General features: G+C 53.2%; 1 protein-coding gene across 2 annotated transcripts in view; it reads left to right on the top strand.

Annotated features, from left to right (window-relative positions):
• The window catches only part of ACVR1 (activin A receptor type 1), a 46,708-nt gene extending 34,729 nt beyond the window's left edge, over positions 1 to 11,979 (top strand). For both annotated transcript variants that reach the window (XM_036386931.1, XM_036386932.2), the window contains exons 8-10: positions 4,993 to 5,190; positions 9,644 to 9,774; positions 10,701 to 11,979. In XM_036386931.1, coding sequence (XP_036242824.1) covers positions 4,993 to 5,190; positions 9,644 to 9,774; positions 10,701 to 10,835 — 464 coding nt within the window. In that variant the 3' untranslated portion in view covers positions 10,836 to 11,979. The remainder of the gene's footprint in view (positions 1 to 4,992; positions 5,191 to 9,643; positions 9,775 to 10,700) is intronic.
• The last annotated feature ends 6,684 nt before the right edge of the window (positions 11,980 to 18,663 follow it).

Raw genomic sequence — 18,663 nt, 5'->3', positions numbered from 1 at the left:
GTGACCCCTGCCCGTGAGCCCTGTCTGAGAGCCCACAGTGACCCCTGTCCGTGAGCTGTGTCTGTGTGCCCACAGTGACCCCTGTCCGTGAGCCCTGTCTGAGAGCCTGCAGTGACCCCTCTCCGTGTGCCCACAGTGACCCCTGCCCGTGAGCCCTGTCTGAGAGACCACAGTGACCCCTGCCCGTGAGCCCTGTCTGAGAGACCACAGTGACCCCTGCCCGTGAGCCCTGTCTGAGAGCCCACAGTGACCCCTGTCCGTGAGCTGTGTCTGTGTGCCCACAGTGACCCCTGCCCGTGAGCCCTGTCTGAGAGCCCACAGTGACCCCTGTCCGTGAGCTGTGTCTGTGTGCCCACAGTGACCCCTGTCCGTGAGCCCTGTCTGAGAGACCACAGTGACCCCTGCCCGTGAGCCCTGTCTGAGAGCCCACAGTGACCCCTGTCCGTGAGCTGTGTCTGTGTGCCCACAGTGACCCCTGTCCGTGAGCCCTGTCTGAGAGCCCGCAGTGACCCCTCTCCGTGTGCCCACAGTGACCCCTGTCCATGACCCGTGTCCGTGTGCCCACAGTGACCCCTGCCCGTGAGCCCTGTCTGTGTGCCCACAGTGACCCCTGTCCGTGACCCGTGTCCGTGTGCCCACAGTGACCCCTGTCCGTGACCCGTGTCCGTGTGCCCACAGTGACCCCTGTCTGTGACCCCTGTCCTGTCCCCTGTCTGTGACCCGCAATGACTCCTGTCTGTGTCCCCTGTCCATATGCCCACAATGACCCCTGTCCATGACCCGTGTCCGTGTGCCCACAGTGACCCCTGTCCGTGAGCTGTGTCCGTGAGCCCACAATGACCCCTGTCTGTGACCCCTGTCCTGTCCCCTGTCTGTGACCCGCAGTGACTCCTGTCTGTGTCCCCTGTCCATATGCCCACAGTGACCCCTGTCCTGTCCCTGTCTGCTGCCCTGTCCGTGATCCACAGCGATCCCGGTCCGTGTCCCCTGTCCGTGACCCCCGTCCTGTCCCTGTCCTGTCCCCCGGCGCTGCCGCTCCCTCGCGGGTGCTCCCCGCAGCGCCCGCCGCGGCCGCCAGGTGGCGCCTGCAGCCCAGCCACGCTTTTGGGGCCATTTCCCGGGTTTCCGTTGTTCGATCCCATTCCCGGATCCCTGAGGATGCAGGGGTTAGACCTCATCTCGGAGACAGTGTGCGTGCTCCCACAGACAGGCTGAGCCGTGTGCTCGCTGTCCCCGTGCCGTAGCTCTGTCAGCTCGAGTCGTGCAGAGCGTTCTGTGGGCCCAGAAGCTGGTTTGGAGTTGAAGCACGATGCACGGGTGCTGAGGAGCAGTCACTGCAGGGTGGCTTGTTCCCTTGGAGGGATGTCTGACCATAAATTTTTTTTTGCTTTTCTCTGCAGACAAGGGAAGAAATAGTGGTAGAACTGTATTGGGGCACCATTGCCTAGGCAAAAAGTGTATCAGGAGATGGGAATTTTTACATAATAATTCTACTGCATAGTTTCTGTCACTTGTGCCTGAGGGACTTGAGATGTACAGACAGGGAAAACATAAAAGCCACATACTTGGGCCTCTGGAAGTTTGTTGTGGGAATACTAACAAATGCAGCAGTAAATTGAAAATACAAAGTGTCAGAGACTGACTTTTAAATAAATTTGTAGCTCACTCTGAGGAGGTGCAGCATGTCCAGGCATTGATTGACATGGCACTGGTACAGTGAAATATATTACACTATTTACCTAGAGGTTTCAGAGGTCTGAGAGATTTTTCTAAGAGAGCACAGCAGTAAACACCTCCTGATTAGTTTTTATGGTGGTTAAAATAGCTATTTTTTTAAAATGTGAACTCCTCAGACGTATACCTGTCACATTTTTCCTATCTTCCCCCTTCATAAGGGAAACTGACCAAAGAATTTGTTGCTTCTGGCACGCATTCCTGCCCTTCCTTCTATGAGGCTCTGTCTTGTTTCCACCCCCTGGTCCCTGCCTGTGAGGATCCAGAGCCGGGGGCTGCTGTGGCACCGCAGGGTCAGGAGCTGCAGGAGCAGCAGTGGCTGGCTCAGAGTGCTGTGTGACAGAGCCCAGGGGTGGATGTCACTCATTCCTGCCCAGTTCTGCCTTTGTCCTCCCAAAGCCGTGCAGGTGCCTGGCTGGGCCTGAGCTGGGCAGCTCTGTGGGACAGCACGCAGGGCTGGCTGCTCCACGGGCCCTGTCACAGCACTGGGCCCCTGTTTAGGGCTGTTTCTGACAGCAGGAGCTGTTCCACAGGCCCTGTCACACCCTGGGCCCCTGTTTAGGGCTGTTTCTGACAGCAGGAGCTGCTCCATGGCCCTGTCACACCCTGGGTCCCTGTTTCTGACAGCAGGAGCTGCTCCACGGGCCCTGTCACAGCACTGGGTCCCTGTTTCTGACAGCAGGAGCTGCTCCACGGGCCCTGTCACAGCACTGGGTCCCTGTTTAGGGCTGGCTCTGGCAGCAGGAGCTGCTCCACGGGCCCTGTCACAGCACTGGGCCCCTGTTTAGGGCTGGCTCTGGCAGCAGGAGCTGCTCCACGGGCCCTGTCACAGCACTGGGCCCCTGTTTAGGGCTGGCTCTGGCAGCAGGAGCTGTTCCACGGGCCCTGTCACACCCTGGGTCCCTGTTTAGGGCTGGCTCTGACAGCAGGAGCTGCTCCACGGGCCCTGTCACACCCTGGGTTCCTGTTTAGGGCTGGTTCTGACAGCAGGAGCTGCTCCACGGGCCCTGTCACAGCACTGGGTCCCTGTTTAGGGCTGGCTCTGGCAGCAGGAGCTGCTCCACAGGCCCTGTCACAGCACTGGGTCCCTGTTTCTGACAGCAGGAGCTGCTCCACAGGCCCTGTCACAGCACTGGGTCCCTGTTTAGGGCTGTTTCTGACAGCAGGAGCTGCTCCACAGGCCCTGTCACAGCACTGGGTCCCTGTTTCTGACAGCAGGAGCTGCTCCACAGGCCCTGTCACAGCACTGGGTCCCTGTTTCTGACAGCAGGAGCTGCTCCATGGCCCTGTCACGCCCTTGGTTCCTGTTTAGGGCTGGCTCTGGCAGCAGGAGCTGCTCCACGGGCCCTGTCACAGCACTGGGTCCCTGTTTCTGACAGCAGGAGCTGCTCCACGGCCCTGTCACACCCTGGGTCCCTGTTTAGGGCTGGCTCTGACAGCAGGAGCTGCTCCACGGCCCTGTCACACCCTGGGTCCCTGTTTAGGGCTGGCTCTGGCAGCAGGAGCTGCTCTGCCGTGGGCTCAGTGCCCCCAGGCCTGGCGAGCCCCTGGTGGGCAGGCTCTGCTGCCCAGCTCCCATGCGGCAGGGATGCCCTGTGATGGTCACAGCACTCTCCCCTGGCCCCCCTGCCTGCCCTGGGTGTGTGGGGTGCTGACTGGCCTCCCTCAGCTGCAAACCTTGACCTGTCAGCCTCTGCAGTCTGTTTTGCTCAGTTTGGCTGAAGTTTTATGATTTTTATCAAAGTGTTCTCTGAAGTCCTGATGTTTTCAGAGTTGGCCAGGAAATGTGGTTTCTGACCTTTGTTTGCTGTTGCAAGCTTTTTTTAAGGAAAAACTATAAACCATACATACTGTATAATATAATCTAATGCGAATTTAAAATAGCACATAAAAGTGTGTGTGGCAGTATTTGACAGAAGTACTTGGATCTGGGAGCAGACTTCTCATCAGTCTGGGGTCATGAGATGGTACATAAGGTGTCCCTAGGAAGGGTGGGGACAAACATTTCAGCAGTGCTTGTGATAGGCCAAGGGGAGGTGGTTTGAAACTGGAAGAGGGTCAGTTTACATTAAATGTAGGCAGTGTTTTACAGTGGGGATGGGCAGGCCCTGGCACAGGGTGCCCAGAGCAGCTGGGGCTGCCCCTGGATCCCTGGCAGTGCCCCAGGCCAGGCTGGACCCTGGGGCTGGGAGCACCTGGGACAGGGGAAGGTGTCCCTGCCACGGCAGGGTGGAACTGGATGAACTCTAAGATCCCTTCCAACCCAAAGTATTCTGTGATCTTTCTAGAGGGGCCATAAGCATATTCTTATCAGCTTGAAATATCTTGAAGTACATTTGAATAGTAGAAAAGTGTTTTTCAAATTTTTATTACGTTAAAGAACAGACTGTTCTTTGGAAAGAAAGGCAAATGAATGATCTGGTGATAGGTTAGTTTTTGTGGGACTGAGGTAAAAAGCCTTTTAAGGTTCACCTAAAATAAACTCCTGTTAAATGTAAATAGTTTATGTCATTCTTAGAAGATTTGTTGAGGAAATTAGGGAGAGTTTGCATTGCCCTCCCTGTCGCTTGGCTCTGCCATGCACCCACTGCTCCTCAATTTGCAGTGCTCTCTGTTTACCGTGGCCAAATGAGTGCTCTGTGTGTTTCCAAATTTACAGTAATTTGGTCCCTCACATAATGTTCTCTGCTTAAATGTTTAGTAATTAGTAGAAACCAGGTAGAGTGGTTTTGTCTGACTCATTTTAGATCTGCTTGAGGATGTTTATTTTTCAAGCTGCTGCAAATACAGTGTTTTTGTTTTCCAGCTTTATTTTTTTAACTTGTGTGTATCCTTCGTGCAGTGTTTTTCTCCGCCTTTCCCCACAGTTCGGGTGCATCCACCTACCCAAAAGGTCTATAAATAAACTTGAATGCTGTGTAAAATTGTTTTGTTCTAAGCAGCAGCTGTTTGGCCTCTGCGTATCCGTGCCCGGAGTGCTGGGGACATCCAGTGGCTGCAAAACACTTCATGACGAGGTTTTGCAAGAGTGCAATAAAATGCTTGATGATAATCCCTTAGGAGATAACGGGCCTGTCTGTGGCCCCAGGGGCTGGTTTTGCTGGCAAGTTTGGAGCTGACCCTGTTGGTCTTTGGCCAGCTGGGCCCTTGGCTCCTCTTTCCCAAACCCTCTGACGGGGTCGCTGCTCCCGGGCCTTTGGGCGTGTGCTGCTGCAGCTGAAGGGGACCTAACAGTGCCTTGTTTTTCCTGTCCTTCAGGCCTTGCAGTGATGCATTCCCAAAGCACAAACCAGCTGGACGTGGGGAACAATCCCCGCGTGGGCACCAAGCGCTACATGGCCCCGGAGGTGCTGGACGAGTCCATCCAGGCCGACTGCTTTGACTCCTACAAGCGCGTGGACATCTGGGCCTTCGGGCTGGTGCTCTGGGAGGTGGCCAGGCGCATGGTCAGCAACGGTGAGTGCTGGGCTGCTGCCCGTGGCTCTGGGAGAGCTCCCCAAGGGGCAGTGCACAGCCAGGCACCTGCCCAGAGCGCACAGTGCTTCCATCCCTGAAACGCTGGGGAAGCTCTTGCTGTGTTGGGTGCAGTGAGGATTCCTGCTGCCACTGCTGTCAAGGCAGAGAACAGAGTGCCCTGCTCATTCTAAGGCCTGGTGAGACATAATTCATATCAAATAGCTAAGTTAAAATTTTAGATCACCAGGTCTCTATCCTTCCTTGTGTCATTAAACCATAGTGAATATTTGTAGGTTTTAGTTTCTCATGACAAGCCCTATAAAAGACAGAAAGAAAGGCAGTGCAGAAGGTATCAGAATTCAGGATTGCTTTTGCTTTACCAAGTTGGAAAGTAGCACTGGCCTTTGCACAGGTACAGTTCTGGTACTGGACACAGGTACTGCTGTGGCAGCTGCAGCTCACAGAGGCTTTACCTGAAGAAATGGTGGAAGGTGCTGGCAGCTTCACCAGGTTGGTATGGAGCTCATGGGACTGCAGACCTACCTGCTGATAGGTACCTGCTCTGGGAATTTGATTCTGAGTGAGCTCTGTGCCACCATGGACACACTTAAGGTGGTGCAGATCTGTCCCTGCATTGGTCACATCAGGACAGCTGAAGTTTCAGGTGCTGGTGACACTAATTGCACAGAACCAGTTCCTCTGTACGCCTGGCTGTTGCTGTAAGTAATTCCATGCCCTTGCACTGGTTGGGATGGAGTAAACATCTTCCCTGGCCTCTGTGTGTTGAGCTGTGTGGGAATCATTGCTGGTCACTCTGATAACCCTGTTTGCTTTGCAGTGAGACTTTGGCATTGGGAGTGGGCCTGCAGGAGCAAGGCAGGGTGGTATCTTAGGGGGCCAGAGGCACTCATCAGCTCCCTGTGCTCTCCTGGGCTTGTGGACAGCCTTCCAGTGACTCAGCCTGATTTAGTGCTTCAGCTCACAGAAACCTTGAAGTTGTTCTAATGTGACTGCTAAGTCTGGTAGTTCTTAAGTTTTATTTATTTATTCTAATTTAATTTTTTTATTTTTAAAAACTTACCCAATGATCTTCCAGGTGACGCAGTGGTTCTTGGTATTTTCTTGTTTAGTATGAGGGGAAAAATGTGAAAGGAAACTCCTTTGGCACATAGAAGTACTTGTGTGTTGTCTGTGTGCTGCAGTAGGCGCCAGCCAGCATTTTCTCTGTACTCAGAATGTGATTTCAGTCCCCAAAGCTGAGTTTGCCTCTCTTCACATGGAGCAGTGCTGGTTCCCTGGAGAGTGTCCCCTGCTCTTGGAATGTGCTCCCTTGGTTCAGCACTTACCTGGTGCCTGGCACTCACAGCTCGCATCCTTGGGAGTTGTCATGGTTGTTCCCAGGGCTCTGCTCTTGTTCCACAGTGACACCAGAAGCTCAGAGGATCCCTGATCATTGTTCCCTGTGCGAGGCTGGAGCTGCTGCTGTGCTTTGTGTTGGGTTCAGCAGTGAGATTTGTGCATGCACAGGACAGGCTGGGCTTAAAATCACCTCAGGGCTGTGGACATGTCCCAGGGCTGGAGCCCCTCTGCTCTGGAGCCAGGCTGGGGGCTGGGGGTGCTCACCTGGAGAAGGATCCAGGGAGAGCTCAGAGCCCCTGCCAGGGCCTGAAGGGGCTCCAGGAAGGCAGGAGGGTGCTGGGAGTGACAGCAGTCACCTCCAGGCTGTGGGCTGTGCCCAGGCTGTGCCCAGGCTGTGCCTGTGCTGTGGGCTGTGCCCAGGCTGTGCCTGTGCTGTGGGCTGTGCCCAGGCTGTGCCTGTGCTGTGGGCTGTGCCCAGGCTGTGAGCTGTGCTGTGGGCTGTGCCCAGGCTGTGGGCTGTGCCCAGGCTGTGCCCAGGCTGTGCCTGTGCTGTGGGCTGTGCCCAGGCTGTGCCCAGGCTGTGCCCGTGCTGTGGGCTGTGCCCAGGCTGTGCCCTGGCTGTGCCCAGGCTGTGGGCTGTGCCCAGGCTGTGGGCTGTGCCCAGGCTGTGCCCTGGCTGTGCCCAGGCTGTGGGCTGTGCCCAGGCTGTGGGCTGTGCCCAGGCTGTGCCCAGGCTGTGCCCAGGCTGTGCCCAGGCTGTGCCCAGGCTGTGGGCTGTGCCCAGGCTGTGGGCTGTGCCCAGGCTGTGCCCTGGCTGTGCCCAGGCTGTGGGCTGTGCCCAGGCTGTGGGCTGTGCCCAGGCTGTGCCCTGGCTGTGAGCTGTGCCCAGGCTGTGGGCTGTGCTGTGGGCTGTGCCCATGCTGTGGGCTGTGCCCAGGCTGTGAGCTGTGCCCAGGCTGTGCCCAGGCTGTGCCTGTGCTGTGGGCTGTGCCCAGGCTGTGCCCAGGCTGTGAGTTGTGCCCAGGCTGTGAGCTGTGCCCAGGCTGTGCCCAGGCTGTGGGCTGTGCTGTGGGCTGTGCCCAGGCTGTGCCCGGGCTGTGAGCTGTGCCCAGGCTGTGCCCAGGCTGTGGGCTGTGCCCAGGCTGTGAGCTGTGCCCAGGCTGTGCCCAGGCTGTGCTCAGGCTGTGGGCTGTGCCCTGGCTGTGCCCAGGCTGTGGGCTGTGCTGGGGGCGCCAGGTGTCCCCGGCAGCAGGCCAGGGCAGCGTGTCACGGGGCAGGGACACACTGTGGGACAGAGGTTGAGTGGCCCCTGGCACCGCCGAGGGCTCCCGCCAGGCTGGACAGAGCTCGGGGACTCCACAGGCAGCACTGGAGTAAAGGCCAGCCTGCTTCCTTTGTCTTCAGTACTGCGTGTCTCTGCAGCAGCCAGCTGTGTGCCCTGTGCTTGGGAAAGAGCACATGACAATAGTGAATGACAGCCAGAAGAGAGAAAGTTCATCTGTGATATCCTCGTGCCCTGGGAGTGCGTTCAGAGCTCTGTGACAGCCAGATCTGCGTGTTGGTCTCCTGCCAGGCCCTGGCCTTACCTGCAGGACAGGTGTGGCAGCAAGGGCCATGAGGTCTCACACTAGAGTGGATGCTTAAGATAGGAATTCAGCCCAGCAGGTGATATTTGGTAGCTGCAGTTGGGAAGTGCTCTGAGGAGGAGGGTGGGCGATGCTGCTTTATGCAGCACATGTCACTTGTCCTGTGTCCATGTCAGAATAGCACCAGGCAAACTGTAGGCTGGGAACTTGCTTGGGTAGCCAGGTCTCCAAATTACCCTACTGTTCTCCAAGGCACTTGTAATCTCCTGTTTCCCTTTTACAGACTTTTACAGACTTTTACAGACTTTTGCAGGGTATGCACAGGAATATCTATGGGACTTTGATCTTCATCTCCAATAGAACAGGAAAACTAAAATTCAACTGCTGTAGGAAAGATTGAGAACCTCTTTCCAGTTTCAGGGTATCCAAAGCAGCAGAGATTCTTCTGGATTTCATGTCTGGCTGTGGGACAGCAGATTTCAGTCTGTGGAATTTCTGTCAGCAGCAGCTATTTGATGTTCCTGCTGGACACAGAGGGCCTCATTAGCTCCGGCTTTTTCCACACTGCTGACCCAGATGCCTGTCTTTGAACACCAGTTTGTAAATTGGCTTCCTGAGAAGGCTGGGCTCCCTGCAGGTGGTTGGTGAGCCTGATCCAGTGAGGAATCAGAGCTGCACGTGTGTCCTGGGGAGCAGGCAGAGGGGCTCCAGCCTGGCAGTGTTCTGTGGGTGGGTGACGGGCTGGGGCAGCACACACACAAACTCTGGTTTCAGTGCCAAACCCCAGGACATGGCCAGGTTGTGCGTTTCAAGACCAGGCTGGATGGGGCTTGGAGCAACCTGGGACAGTGGAAGGTGTCCCTGCCTATGGCAGGGGTGGAATGAGATGGGCTGGAGGGTGCCTCCAACCCAAACCAGTTTGTGATTTTATGAAGATGCATTGAACTCCTGAATGCCACAGGCTCTTGGGTGCTTGGTTTTGTGATGGCATGTGGTGCCAGTTACCCTGGGGATTTTACTGTTTTCATAGCAGGGAATGAAATGCTTTGAAGCACCAACTTGAGGGTCTATGGATGCTGACATGCTTACTGGACTCCTTCAGGAATTCCAGAATCACCAAAGTGTGTGTTGAGCCTGTTAGAAACCCCAGTGCAGACCTTACATTTTTCCATCTGCAGAAATCCCAGTTTCTGGTAGGCAGAAAGCTACATGCATGGCCTTTTGGCAAGGGATTTACTTCTCCTCCTTTCAGCTCCAGCATCTGCAAAGTGGGTATAGCCCATACTTTGTGGACTTGCAATATGAGCCAATTAATTAACGTTTTGAGTAGAAAAAGCTGTTCCTGGGGCAGTGAGGGCTGTCCTGTTGTTCGGAGGCTGCATGACACTGTAGGGTTGAGTTCTAAAGTATTTTTGTGCCTTTTAGGTGGGTTTTGTGTTCCCTCTGTCCCTGCAGAAGTGCTGTTCACTGTCACAGTCGTTGAGTGATGTCTGTTTGTGTCTCACCAGGAATCGTGGAAGACTACAAGCCACCCTTTTATGACTTGGTTCCGAACGACCCCAGTTTTGAAGACATGAGGAAAGTGGTCTGTGTGGATCAGCAGAGGCCCAACATTCCCAACAGATGGTTCTCAGACCCGGTCAGTGTGTGCTGGTCTCTCTGGCATTGCCATGGAAGCTTTCCCAGTTGTCAGTCCCTGGGGAGGATCTCGATGGCCTCGTCAGCAGTGTCACCTGGGCAGGGTGGGATGTGCTGGCCTGGCTTGGGGGGCACTGGGCAAACTGACAGCTGCCAGGTCTGAGCCACTCACAGACTGGCCTTTTAGGAACACGGTTTACAAAAAACCTACAGCTGATTTTCCCAGTGGCTGTTCTCCCTCCCAGGGGAGGTGAAGGGGAGAGAAGCTGGTCCAGGGCTTTCTGTGGCCTACAAGCACAGACAACAGAATGCTGGGCTTTTCTGCCTACAAGATAGGGGCTGTTGCTCTTTTTGAAAGACTGATGCTCAAGTTGATTTTTCTTCATCAGTATCAGCCTGGCCTCTCCAGGCTGCCCTGGGAGCTGTGGAAGTCAGTTTGAAATCTGTAGAGTTGGGCAGGCAGAGTGCCCATCTCTGAGGTTTGGGTGTGGAACTGTGCCCTGTAGCCCTGTACTGGGAGCCCAGCCAGTTAAACCTTGCTGGGCATGATGAAATCACAGTCAGAACTTCTGTACCTTCTCAGCTGCCTTCATGGGTCTGCAGGAGTTGGTTTCATTGAAGAGAAATTCTGTGTAGTGTTTGCTTAATTAGAAAATAAAGCCCGACGCTGTTGTTTAAAGTTACACTAGTTGGTCACTCCAGTCAGCCCACGGGCCTGTTGTGCTCTTGGTTTAATCAAGTTATCAGACTTCAGGAGCTTTTCAAAACATGTAAGCTCTGTGTTTGATAACTAGTGTGAAGCCCTGAAGGTGGAGTGTTCATTAGGCAGTCAGACCTCTCTGTGTGGCTGCTTGGCCCCAGCCGGTGGTTCCTTGGCTTGTTATCTGTGAGTGACCCCTGTGCTGTGTGGTTTCTGTTCCTCCCCAGACGTTGACGTCCCTTGCCAAGCTGATGAAGGAGTGCTGGTACCAGAACCCCTCGGCCAGACTGACAGCCCTGCGCATCAAAAAGACTTTGACCAAAATTGACAATTCCTTAGACAAACTGAAAGCTGACTGTTGACCCTCTCCTCGTGGTGCTCTCCCGGCAGGAAGGCACCTGGCTGGCCCGGAGGGCTCTGGCCAGGCAGTTCCCAGCCCTGGTCCCCGTGGCTGCTCGGAGCAGGAGCTCTGGGGAGCAGCTGGGGACCCCGGGCCCTGCCCGGGCCACGCCGGGGCGGCGCTGGGGACTCAGCCGGACGGGCTGTGGCTGAGCTGGTGGCCTGAAGGAAGACAGAGAAATCCTAAGACAAGATCAGGGCATTAAACAATGGCTTTGAACAGCTTTTTTCTTTTTTCTTTTCTTTTTTTTTTTTTTTTTTTTTTTGTTTCTTTTTTTTCCCTTTTTTTAAAAATTTTTAATATTTTATTTTAATTCTCCTAATCACTCCCAAGGTGAACACATGGAAGTGGTAAATTTTAATCAGCAATATTGCCTGTGCTTCTCTTCTTTATTGCACTAGGAATTCTTTGCATTCCTTACTTGCACTGTCACTGTTAATTTTAACGACATGACTTGCCAAAAATATGATTGGCTGTATCCTGCATTGATCTATGCCTGAGTAATAGGAAAAGAATTCGGTAAACTGAAAATGTAACTGTCAGACTTTAGCTGCATTTTACATGTGTACTGATGTTTACAATAATGCTGAACATTAGGAATTTCTTGTTTATCCAAAACTTGCAAATTATTTATTACTAGTGCACTTGCCAGTTTTTTAAACTGTAAAATAAGTGCATAAAGTTAAAGCTTATTTTTATGTGGCCTCTTTCATGATTTCTTACACAGACGTTTTTGTAACACAATATAACCTGAAACATGAATTGTTTTCTGTATTATCATATTACAACTTGATAGTCACATTTTAAGTGCTTCACATTTGTAGGTGTGTGGTCTGTACCATATTTTCAGTTGGAATATGGAACGTATATATAGCCATTTCCCACAGGACCTTGCGTCTGGCATCTCACTGATCTGGGAAAGGAAAGCAATGGAGGAGTTAACTAGAATATTAGGTCATGAATGCTGTGGGGAAAATGCATTTTATTTCTTCTAAGCTATATAATATGCATTTAAACTCTGCCAGAAAAATAACTATTTTGTTTTAATCTACTTTTTCTATTTAGTAGTTATTTGTATAAATTAAATAGAATGTTTTCAAGTCAAACGTGGGAGTGTTTTAGTTGTGTTACTGCCTGTCAGTGATCAGGTGTCCCTGTGTGGAGCCTGGGCTGCACCTGCAGGGTCCTGGGGGCTGCTCGTGCCCTGCTGAGGTGCTGAGGCTCCAGAGGGGCAGCAGGAGGTGCTGGGCTCTCCCTGGCCACGTCCCTGTCCCCCTGTCCCTTGGTCAGGATCCCCAGAGGGGCAGCAGGAGGTGCTGGGCTCTCCCTGGCCACGTCCCTGTCCCTCTGTCCCTTGGTCAGGATCCCCAGAGGGGCAGCAGGAGGTGCTGGGCTCTCCCTGGACATGGCCCTGGCCACGTCCCTGTCGCCCACCCTCCTGTGGTCAGGATCCCCAGCCCTGGGAGGCAGTTGGCTCAGTGGGCACCAAGCCTTCCCTCTGCCTGGACTCTCCATCCACTCCTCTCCTTCCTTACACCCCGTGGAGGAGCCCAGGAGTTCCCTCTCGCCCTTGGAAAAGAGCTCCTTTATTCATAGGATTGGGATGCCCCAGGCTCTGGGCAGGGATCAGCCTCTCCACGCTTCCTCTCTGGGGTGAAACACTTCCCTGAGGTTCCCTTCAGCACTTCAGGTCTAGCAGGTTCTGCTCCGCTGCCCCTCTGTAACTGTTCCTGCTCAGCCCCACGCTCCCTGTCCCATTGCAGCCAGGTGCAGTGCCTCATTCCCAGTGCAGGAGGAGCAGCAGCAGCCAAGTGTGCGGGGTAGGTGCTGCCTGGGGCTGCGAGACAGCTCTGCAGAGCAGCCTGAGCTGGCACCAGCTGCCAGGTCTCTATTATATGTGATGAGAAGAAACCAGGAAAAGTGGGATGCAGTGAGTTTTTCTCTTAGTTTGTAACAGGAATTCAAATGCCTGAATGTGTTTTGGTTTAAATTGGTGTGTGTGTGATCCGTGCCCTGGGCTGGCTGGGACACGGCTGCCGGTGCCACAAGGGGGTCAGGGCTGCACTGGAGCTGTGGAAGGGGAGTCAGCAGTGCTGGGAGCTGACAGTGGGCACTGCCTGCAGCTCTGCAGTGCCCCGTGCCTGCTGGGACACCTGCCTTTCTCTAACAGCTGATGGAACAGGCAGCAGCACTTGAGCCTGCCTTGCTTCCCACCTGGTTTTTGTGGCGGTGCTTGGGGTGAGGCCAGCAGGGGTGGCAGGAGGTGGCACTGCAGAGTGGGGACAGGGCAGAGGTGGCAGTTCAGTGTGCAGTGTGTGGTCAGGTTTTTGGTTGGAGTTTTCACCTCTCCAGTGTTTTCCAGTGCAGGGCTTGGAGGAGAGAGCAGCCTGTTGTGCTGAGGGTTAGTGACAGCTCTGGCCATGCTGGTGGAGGCTGGGCCGTGTCCCTCCAGCCCTGCCACTCTGGGTCACAGCATCTTACTGGGCAGTAGGTCCTGTTAAATACCTGCTCCAGCTCTTCTTTGCCCTACAGCATCCTCTGCAACGTGCTGTGTCCTAGAACAGCACTGACTGCAGGCTGGGAGCAGCTCTGGGTTGGGTTTGGGTTCCCAGCCCCAGCGCTGGGTACTGGCTGTGAGCTGTGCTGGGGTTGCTTGGGATGCTGCAGGATACGGGGCCTGCAGCAAGAACACCACGGCTCTCTCTCCACCCCCTGTCAGGGAGTTGTGCAGAGCCACAAGTTTCCCCCTGAGCCTCCTTTTCCCCAGACTGAGCCCCTTTCCAGCCCCCTCAGCTGCTCCTGGGGCTCCGTTCCCTTCTCCGAACACACAGGGGATAACTGACAAAGGGATAAAACCACAAGCCATAGGAACACCCCAGTAATACTCTTTATCCTGTGTTAGGTAAAGGAGATTGTCTGGAGAAGCCACTGGCAGAGTAACAGAGTCTGTCAGTGCTGGGAGTCCTGGGCACTCCCGGGTGTGCAGGGCAAGGTCACGGTCACTGCTGCTGCTCCAAGGAGTGCCTTCTGCATAGCAAAGCATCCAGGGTTTATTTTAAACATACTTCACTTTCATCCCTGCTACTGAAGTGCTTCTGGTCCAGGCAATGACTGAACTATTTGAAGTGTTAGCCAGTGTATATGTTGGAATTGGGTCGCTTTTTGGCAAATGTGAATCAAGAAGGTGAAGAGGAAAGTAATCATTGGGAGTTACTTCTTAGCAAGTTCTGGTCCCTTGGCTGGGATAAGTCGTGCCCCACTGTGCTGTCCTGATGTGCAGTTACTGCTGAGGACAGTCAGGCTCTGTGCTGCCCAAAGCCAGCGGGCATAGCTGGGCTCCCCTTGGGAGCTGGAGCAGAGAAGGGAGAACTCAGTGACAGCCAGGGAAGTGTTACCTGTGTGATTTAAGCTCGTCTCCAGGTGTCTGGGCAGTCACTGGAGAGCATTCCTTGCTGCTTTTCCCTGGAGGCGTCAGGGCTTGGGCAGTGGGGGAGGTTCCACGTGAAGGGAACACCCCAGCCTCCCATGCGACTTTCCGGCGTGTTCATTAATCAGTGTTCCTCTAGTACCTCCACAAAAATCTAATCTTCTAAAGAGATTTGGAATCCTTATACATAATCTGCTGCAGTGAGGGTGTCGCTGCGTTTATTACTATGGCGATGGCACCGGCAGTCCCTGCTGCTGCTGAATTATTCATGTGTCTGGCGGGTTTGCACTGCACCAGCCAGGACAGAGCTGGGATCTGAGCCTGCTGAGGGGAGGCCCTGCCTGGAAGAAGGGCTCTGATGAGCAGCACTGCCTGTGGGATTCAGCTGTCCTGCTGGTGGGGACAATCCCCAGCAGTTACACCAGGAAGACTGGATGGATCCAAGGGTGTGTCAAATTTTGAGGGGTATGGGAAATGCAGATTTTTGTTTGGATTTCTCTGTTGCCCAGAGAGACTGTGGCTGTCCCTGGATCCCTGGAAGTGTCCAAGACCAGGTTCAATGGGGTTTGAAGCAGCCTGGGATAGTGGAAGGTGTCCCTGCCCATGGCAGGGGAATGGGAATGGGATGGGCCTTCCAACCCAAACCATCCTGTGATTCCACGATAAGCAGAAGGCTGGTTTGTTACTGGTCAGGAATGTGGGGCACTCCAGGGTGTCCTGGGGATGGAGAGCTGCTGGGAGCAGCCTAAGGCCAGGCACTCCAGCTAGTGTTGCTGTAGGGAAGTCACTGAAGGCTTCCTCCCCCTCAGCTGGAACTTCCCTTGTGGGCCTTCTGGGCTGGAATTATCCGTCAAAAATCCATATGAAGCCTTCCAGAATTTTATTTACCTGAATTAAACTGTTTTGATAGGGACAGTTCTCTTCCCTGTGAGGCAAAATGTCTGCTGTACAAAGTGCTGAGCCTTGGCGCAGTGGTTGGCACTGGAGAAAGGAAGCAAAGACATTCCAGGTGCTGTTCCATTTATAGAGAGAGACTCTTAAGCACAGCATACATTTAAAAGATAAGGTTTGTGTGAGAAAAGTGGAAAAGTCGAGCTACTGAGGAACTGTGACGGGTGCTCTCACCTGGGAATAGCACCTGGGCTTTGCATTCCCAGTTAGAAGGGAAAATCCCAGCACCTTCAGAGCCTGGCCCACAGAGCTGTGCCAGGACAGAGCCAGAGCCTGCCAGGGAGGGCTGAGCTCTGCTGGACCCAGCTCGTGTCCAGGCAGCCCCTCCTGGGGGAAAAGGCTGCAGGAGCAGAGCTGGGACCTGCCCCAGGGTGCAGCTTCTCTGTGGCCTTGTCCTGCAGCCCCTGGTGCTGTGGGCGGGATGTGCCAGGGCTTTGGGGCACTGACCCTGGCTCACCCTGCTCTGCACCAGCCCGACTGCGCGGGCTCTGGGGCCAGGACTGGCACCGCAGTGGCTGCCCTGTGTCACGCTTTGTGACCTTCAGCTCTGTGTCAGAACCCAGAGTGCAGCCCTGGGGCTCCCATCCCGTCCTTGGGGCTCTGCTCTCCCAGGTCTGAACCTCTGAGGTGGATTTTAAAAATGATCTAACATCAGTAATTAATAATTTGTCTCTAACTGCAGCCCCCACCCAAGCACTGACCACCTTCTCCAGTGCAGTGACTGTCCACTTCTTCTGTCACCAAACTACCTGATCTCCTAAAACCAGCAGCATTCAGGTACTGGCATCAGTGTCAGCAAGTCCAGCTCTTGGTTTCTGTGCTAAAATATTATCCTCTCAAAAAATGAAAAGCTGATGCTGTGTTCAGCTTCAACACCTGGATTTTTCTTCTTCCTGTGGGTATCGTGGAGAGATTTTTTTAAAGGTTTTTTTGGTTGTTTTTGGTGGCTTTCACAGCATGGAAAAGGCCACGCATACCTTCCTCTCATCCCTGTGTATTGTTCTTCTGTTCAAGCTCAGAGATAAGCCGTGTGTCAACTGTGAAAAACTGTGCCAGAAGGAAATCATACCTAGCAAGGCCAGGGATTTCTTGGTTAAAGACATTAAAACTTGCAGTCAGCTTGCTCTTTGGATCTTAAAAGATGATGACACCCTTAGTGCACTGCCAGCTGGAGTCAAGGACTTTGCATCGCCCCCATCTCCTCCCCCATGGGTCTCTGCAGCAGTTTTCTCAAATTTTCACTACCCAAAAATCCTTTTCCCAAGTTTCATGGGTATTTCAGATTCACAACATGACTCTCTTTTCATTCTTGGAATGTTCTGGAAAACCTGGAGCCTTAAAATGCGATCCCACTTAAGTGCCTGCAGTGATGCTGGCTTGGCTGTGTCCTGTGCGCAGCGCAGGGAGCTGAGGGCAGCTGGAGCTGGCCGGGAGCTGGGGCAGAGCTGCTCCCTGCCTGGAAGGTCTGGGTGCAGCCCTGGCCTGCCCCAGGCCGGGCACTGAGCGATGCTGTGCCCAGAGGGCCTCGGTTGTTTCCCCTCTCCCTGAGAACGCGCTCACACCTGGGCACAGCCGCCCTGTCAGGTCTCTTGTGACGAGATTCTGTGGGAATCCAAAACATGTGAGAGCCCCTCTTCACTGGGAGAAAGGACACTGGCATCAGGAAATAAAAAAAGGTATTTTGTTGTTTCTAATTGTTTGCTGAAGTGAGAGAACCTGCAATTGTGTCTCCTCTGCAAGCACTTGAAAAAAAATTTGCATGAGAAACTTGACACAACTCCATGTTCTCAGTGTCTTCTGCTCTGTTTTATGAGGATCTTGAATTCAAATTAAACCCTTAGGAGAAGGGCTCTGGCCCTCTCCCTTATTCCAGTTTGGTGCCTTTGGCCATTCCAGGTGGATGGTTTGGTTTCCCTGTTGCTGTTTCTGGCAAATCTCCTCTCACTCCCCTGGGAGATGGTTCCAAACTGGGCCACTGGAGACTTCCCCCTGGAAATATGGTGTGTTGGGCTTAGGTAGAAAGAATGGCCCTGGATCCCTGGCAGTGTCCCAGGCTGGGTTGGACACTGGCCTTGGAGCACCCTGGGACAGTGGGAGGTGTCCCTGCCCATGGCAGGGGTGGAACAGGGTGGCCTTTAAGGTCCTTCCAACCCAACCCATCCATGACGAAATAACTTTAACTACACTAATGCTCCCCCTTTGGACACTTCTTATGCCTGATGCTCAAATACTCCAAGCAGTTCCATTACTACCCTCCTCATCAGAAAGGCTCCCACCCACTGCAATGTGACCTTCCCAGGAGATTTATGGGCTGCTGTGTGTTTGATTTCTGAGCCACAGGAAGCAGCATCTGGGGAGGGGGTGACTAAAGAATTATAAAATGTTTCTTGGAACGGTTTGGGAATTTTCCACCTCTTGTTCTAATTTCCACAGCTAACAATATAATGCTTTTGCCAGAATGTATAATCCTGATCAGAATTTTTTGGTGGTTTTATGGCATTTCTGGATGAGCAGTGTGACTAAGGGAGTGCAAGGCTGCTCTGTAGCCAGGACACTGATGTGGGAGGCAGAGGACCAAGGGGAGGGGTAACTGCTGACCTGCTGCCTGTGACGGGGAGTTTGTGGATTCCCTTTGGGGTTTTTTTGCACAAAATTTCAGTAGATCTTGGTTTTGTCCTGATGTGGAGCAAAACAAATTACGAAACAAAATTCTCAGCTTCTGGCCAACTCAGTAAGTGCTTTCAGTCGGCAGAGGTTTCTCTGGTGGTACATATTTCCAAAGACTCTTAAATCCCCAGGACAGGCTGTTCCTGTCCCCCATGAGCCATGCCATGCAAGCAGCCAAGCTGGGGAGCACATTTGTCTCACAACAGCCTCAAAGCCTGGTGGGGTTTTTCCCCTCCCATCCCTTTGTTGTTCTTTTGGTTTCTGCTGGTGTTTGCTGTGTCAAATGCCTGAGGAAGATCAGGCAGAGGGTGAAGGCTCAGTGATGATGAATAACCAGGACCCAAACCTTCAGGTCCCTGAGTGTATATATATATATATATATGTGTGTGTGTGTGTGTGTGTGTGTGTATATATATATGTATATATATATTTTTTTTTATTTAATAAAAGCTTTGATTCTCCTTCTTTACAAGTGCAGGAGATACTCTTTTCATCGCTTCTGCAAAGTGTAAGTAAACATGTTCTGTACATTTTCTTTCTTAAACTGAAGAAAAACTAATTACATAATTCCTACTTTTATGTCTTCCTTTACATGGAAAAGCAGAATAATTCCGTGCTGTGAACCAAAACAGAGTCTGAACAAGTTGTATTCACATTTTCTGGTAGCACTGAGCAAATGAAGTGCATTGTTTGTAGGACTTGGGAAGGAGTGGAAGCGAACACGGATGTGCCAGGACCGGTGCTG

This window comes from Molothrus ater, chromosome 7 (genome assembly GCF_012460135.2).
Source record: "Molothrus ater isolate BHLD 08-10-18 breed brown headed cowbird chromosome 7, BPBGC_Mater_1.1, whole genome shotgun sequence".
Classification (NCBI taxonomy): Eukaryota; Metazoa; Chordata; class Aves; order Passeriformes; family Icteridae; genus Molothrus; species Molothrus ater.
Note: the sequence above shows the minus strand (reverse complement) of the source record. Positions and strands in the feature narration are given on the sequence as shown.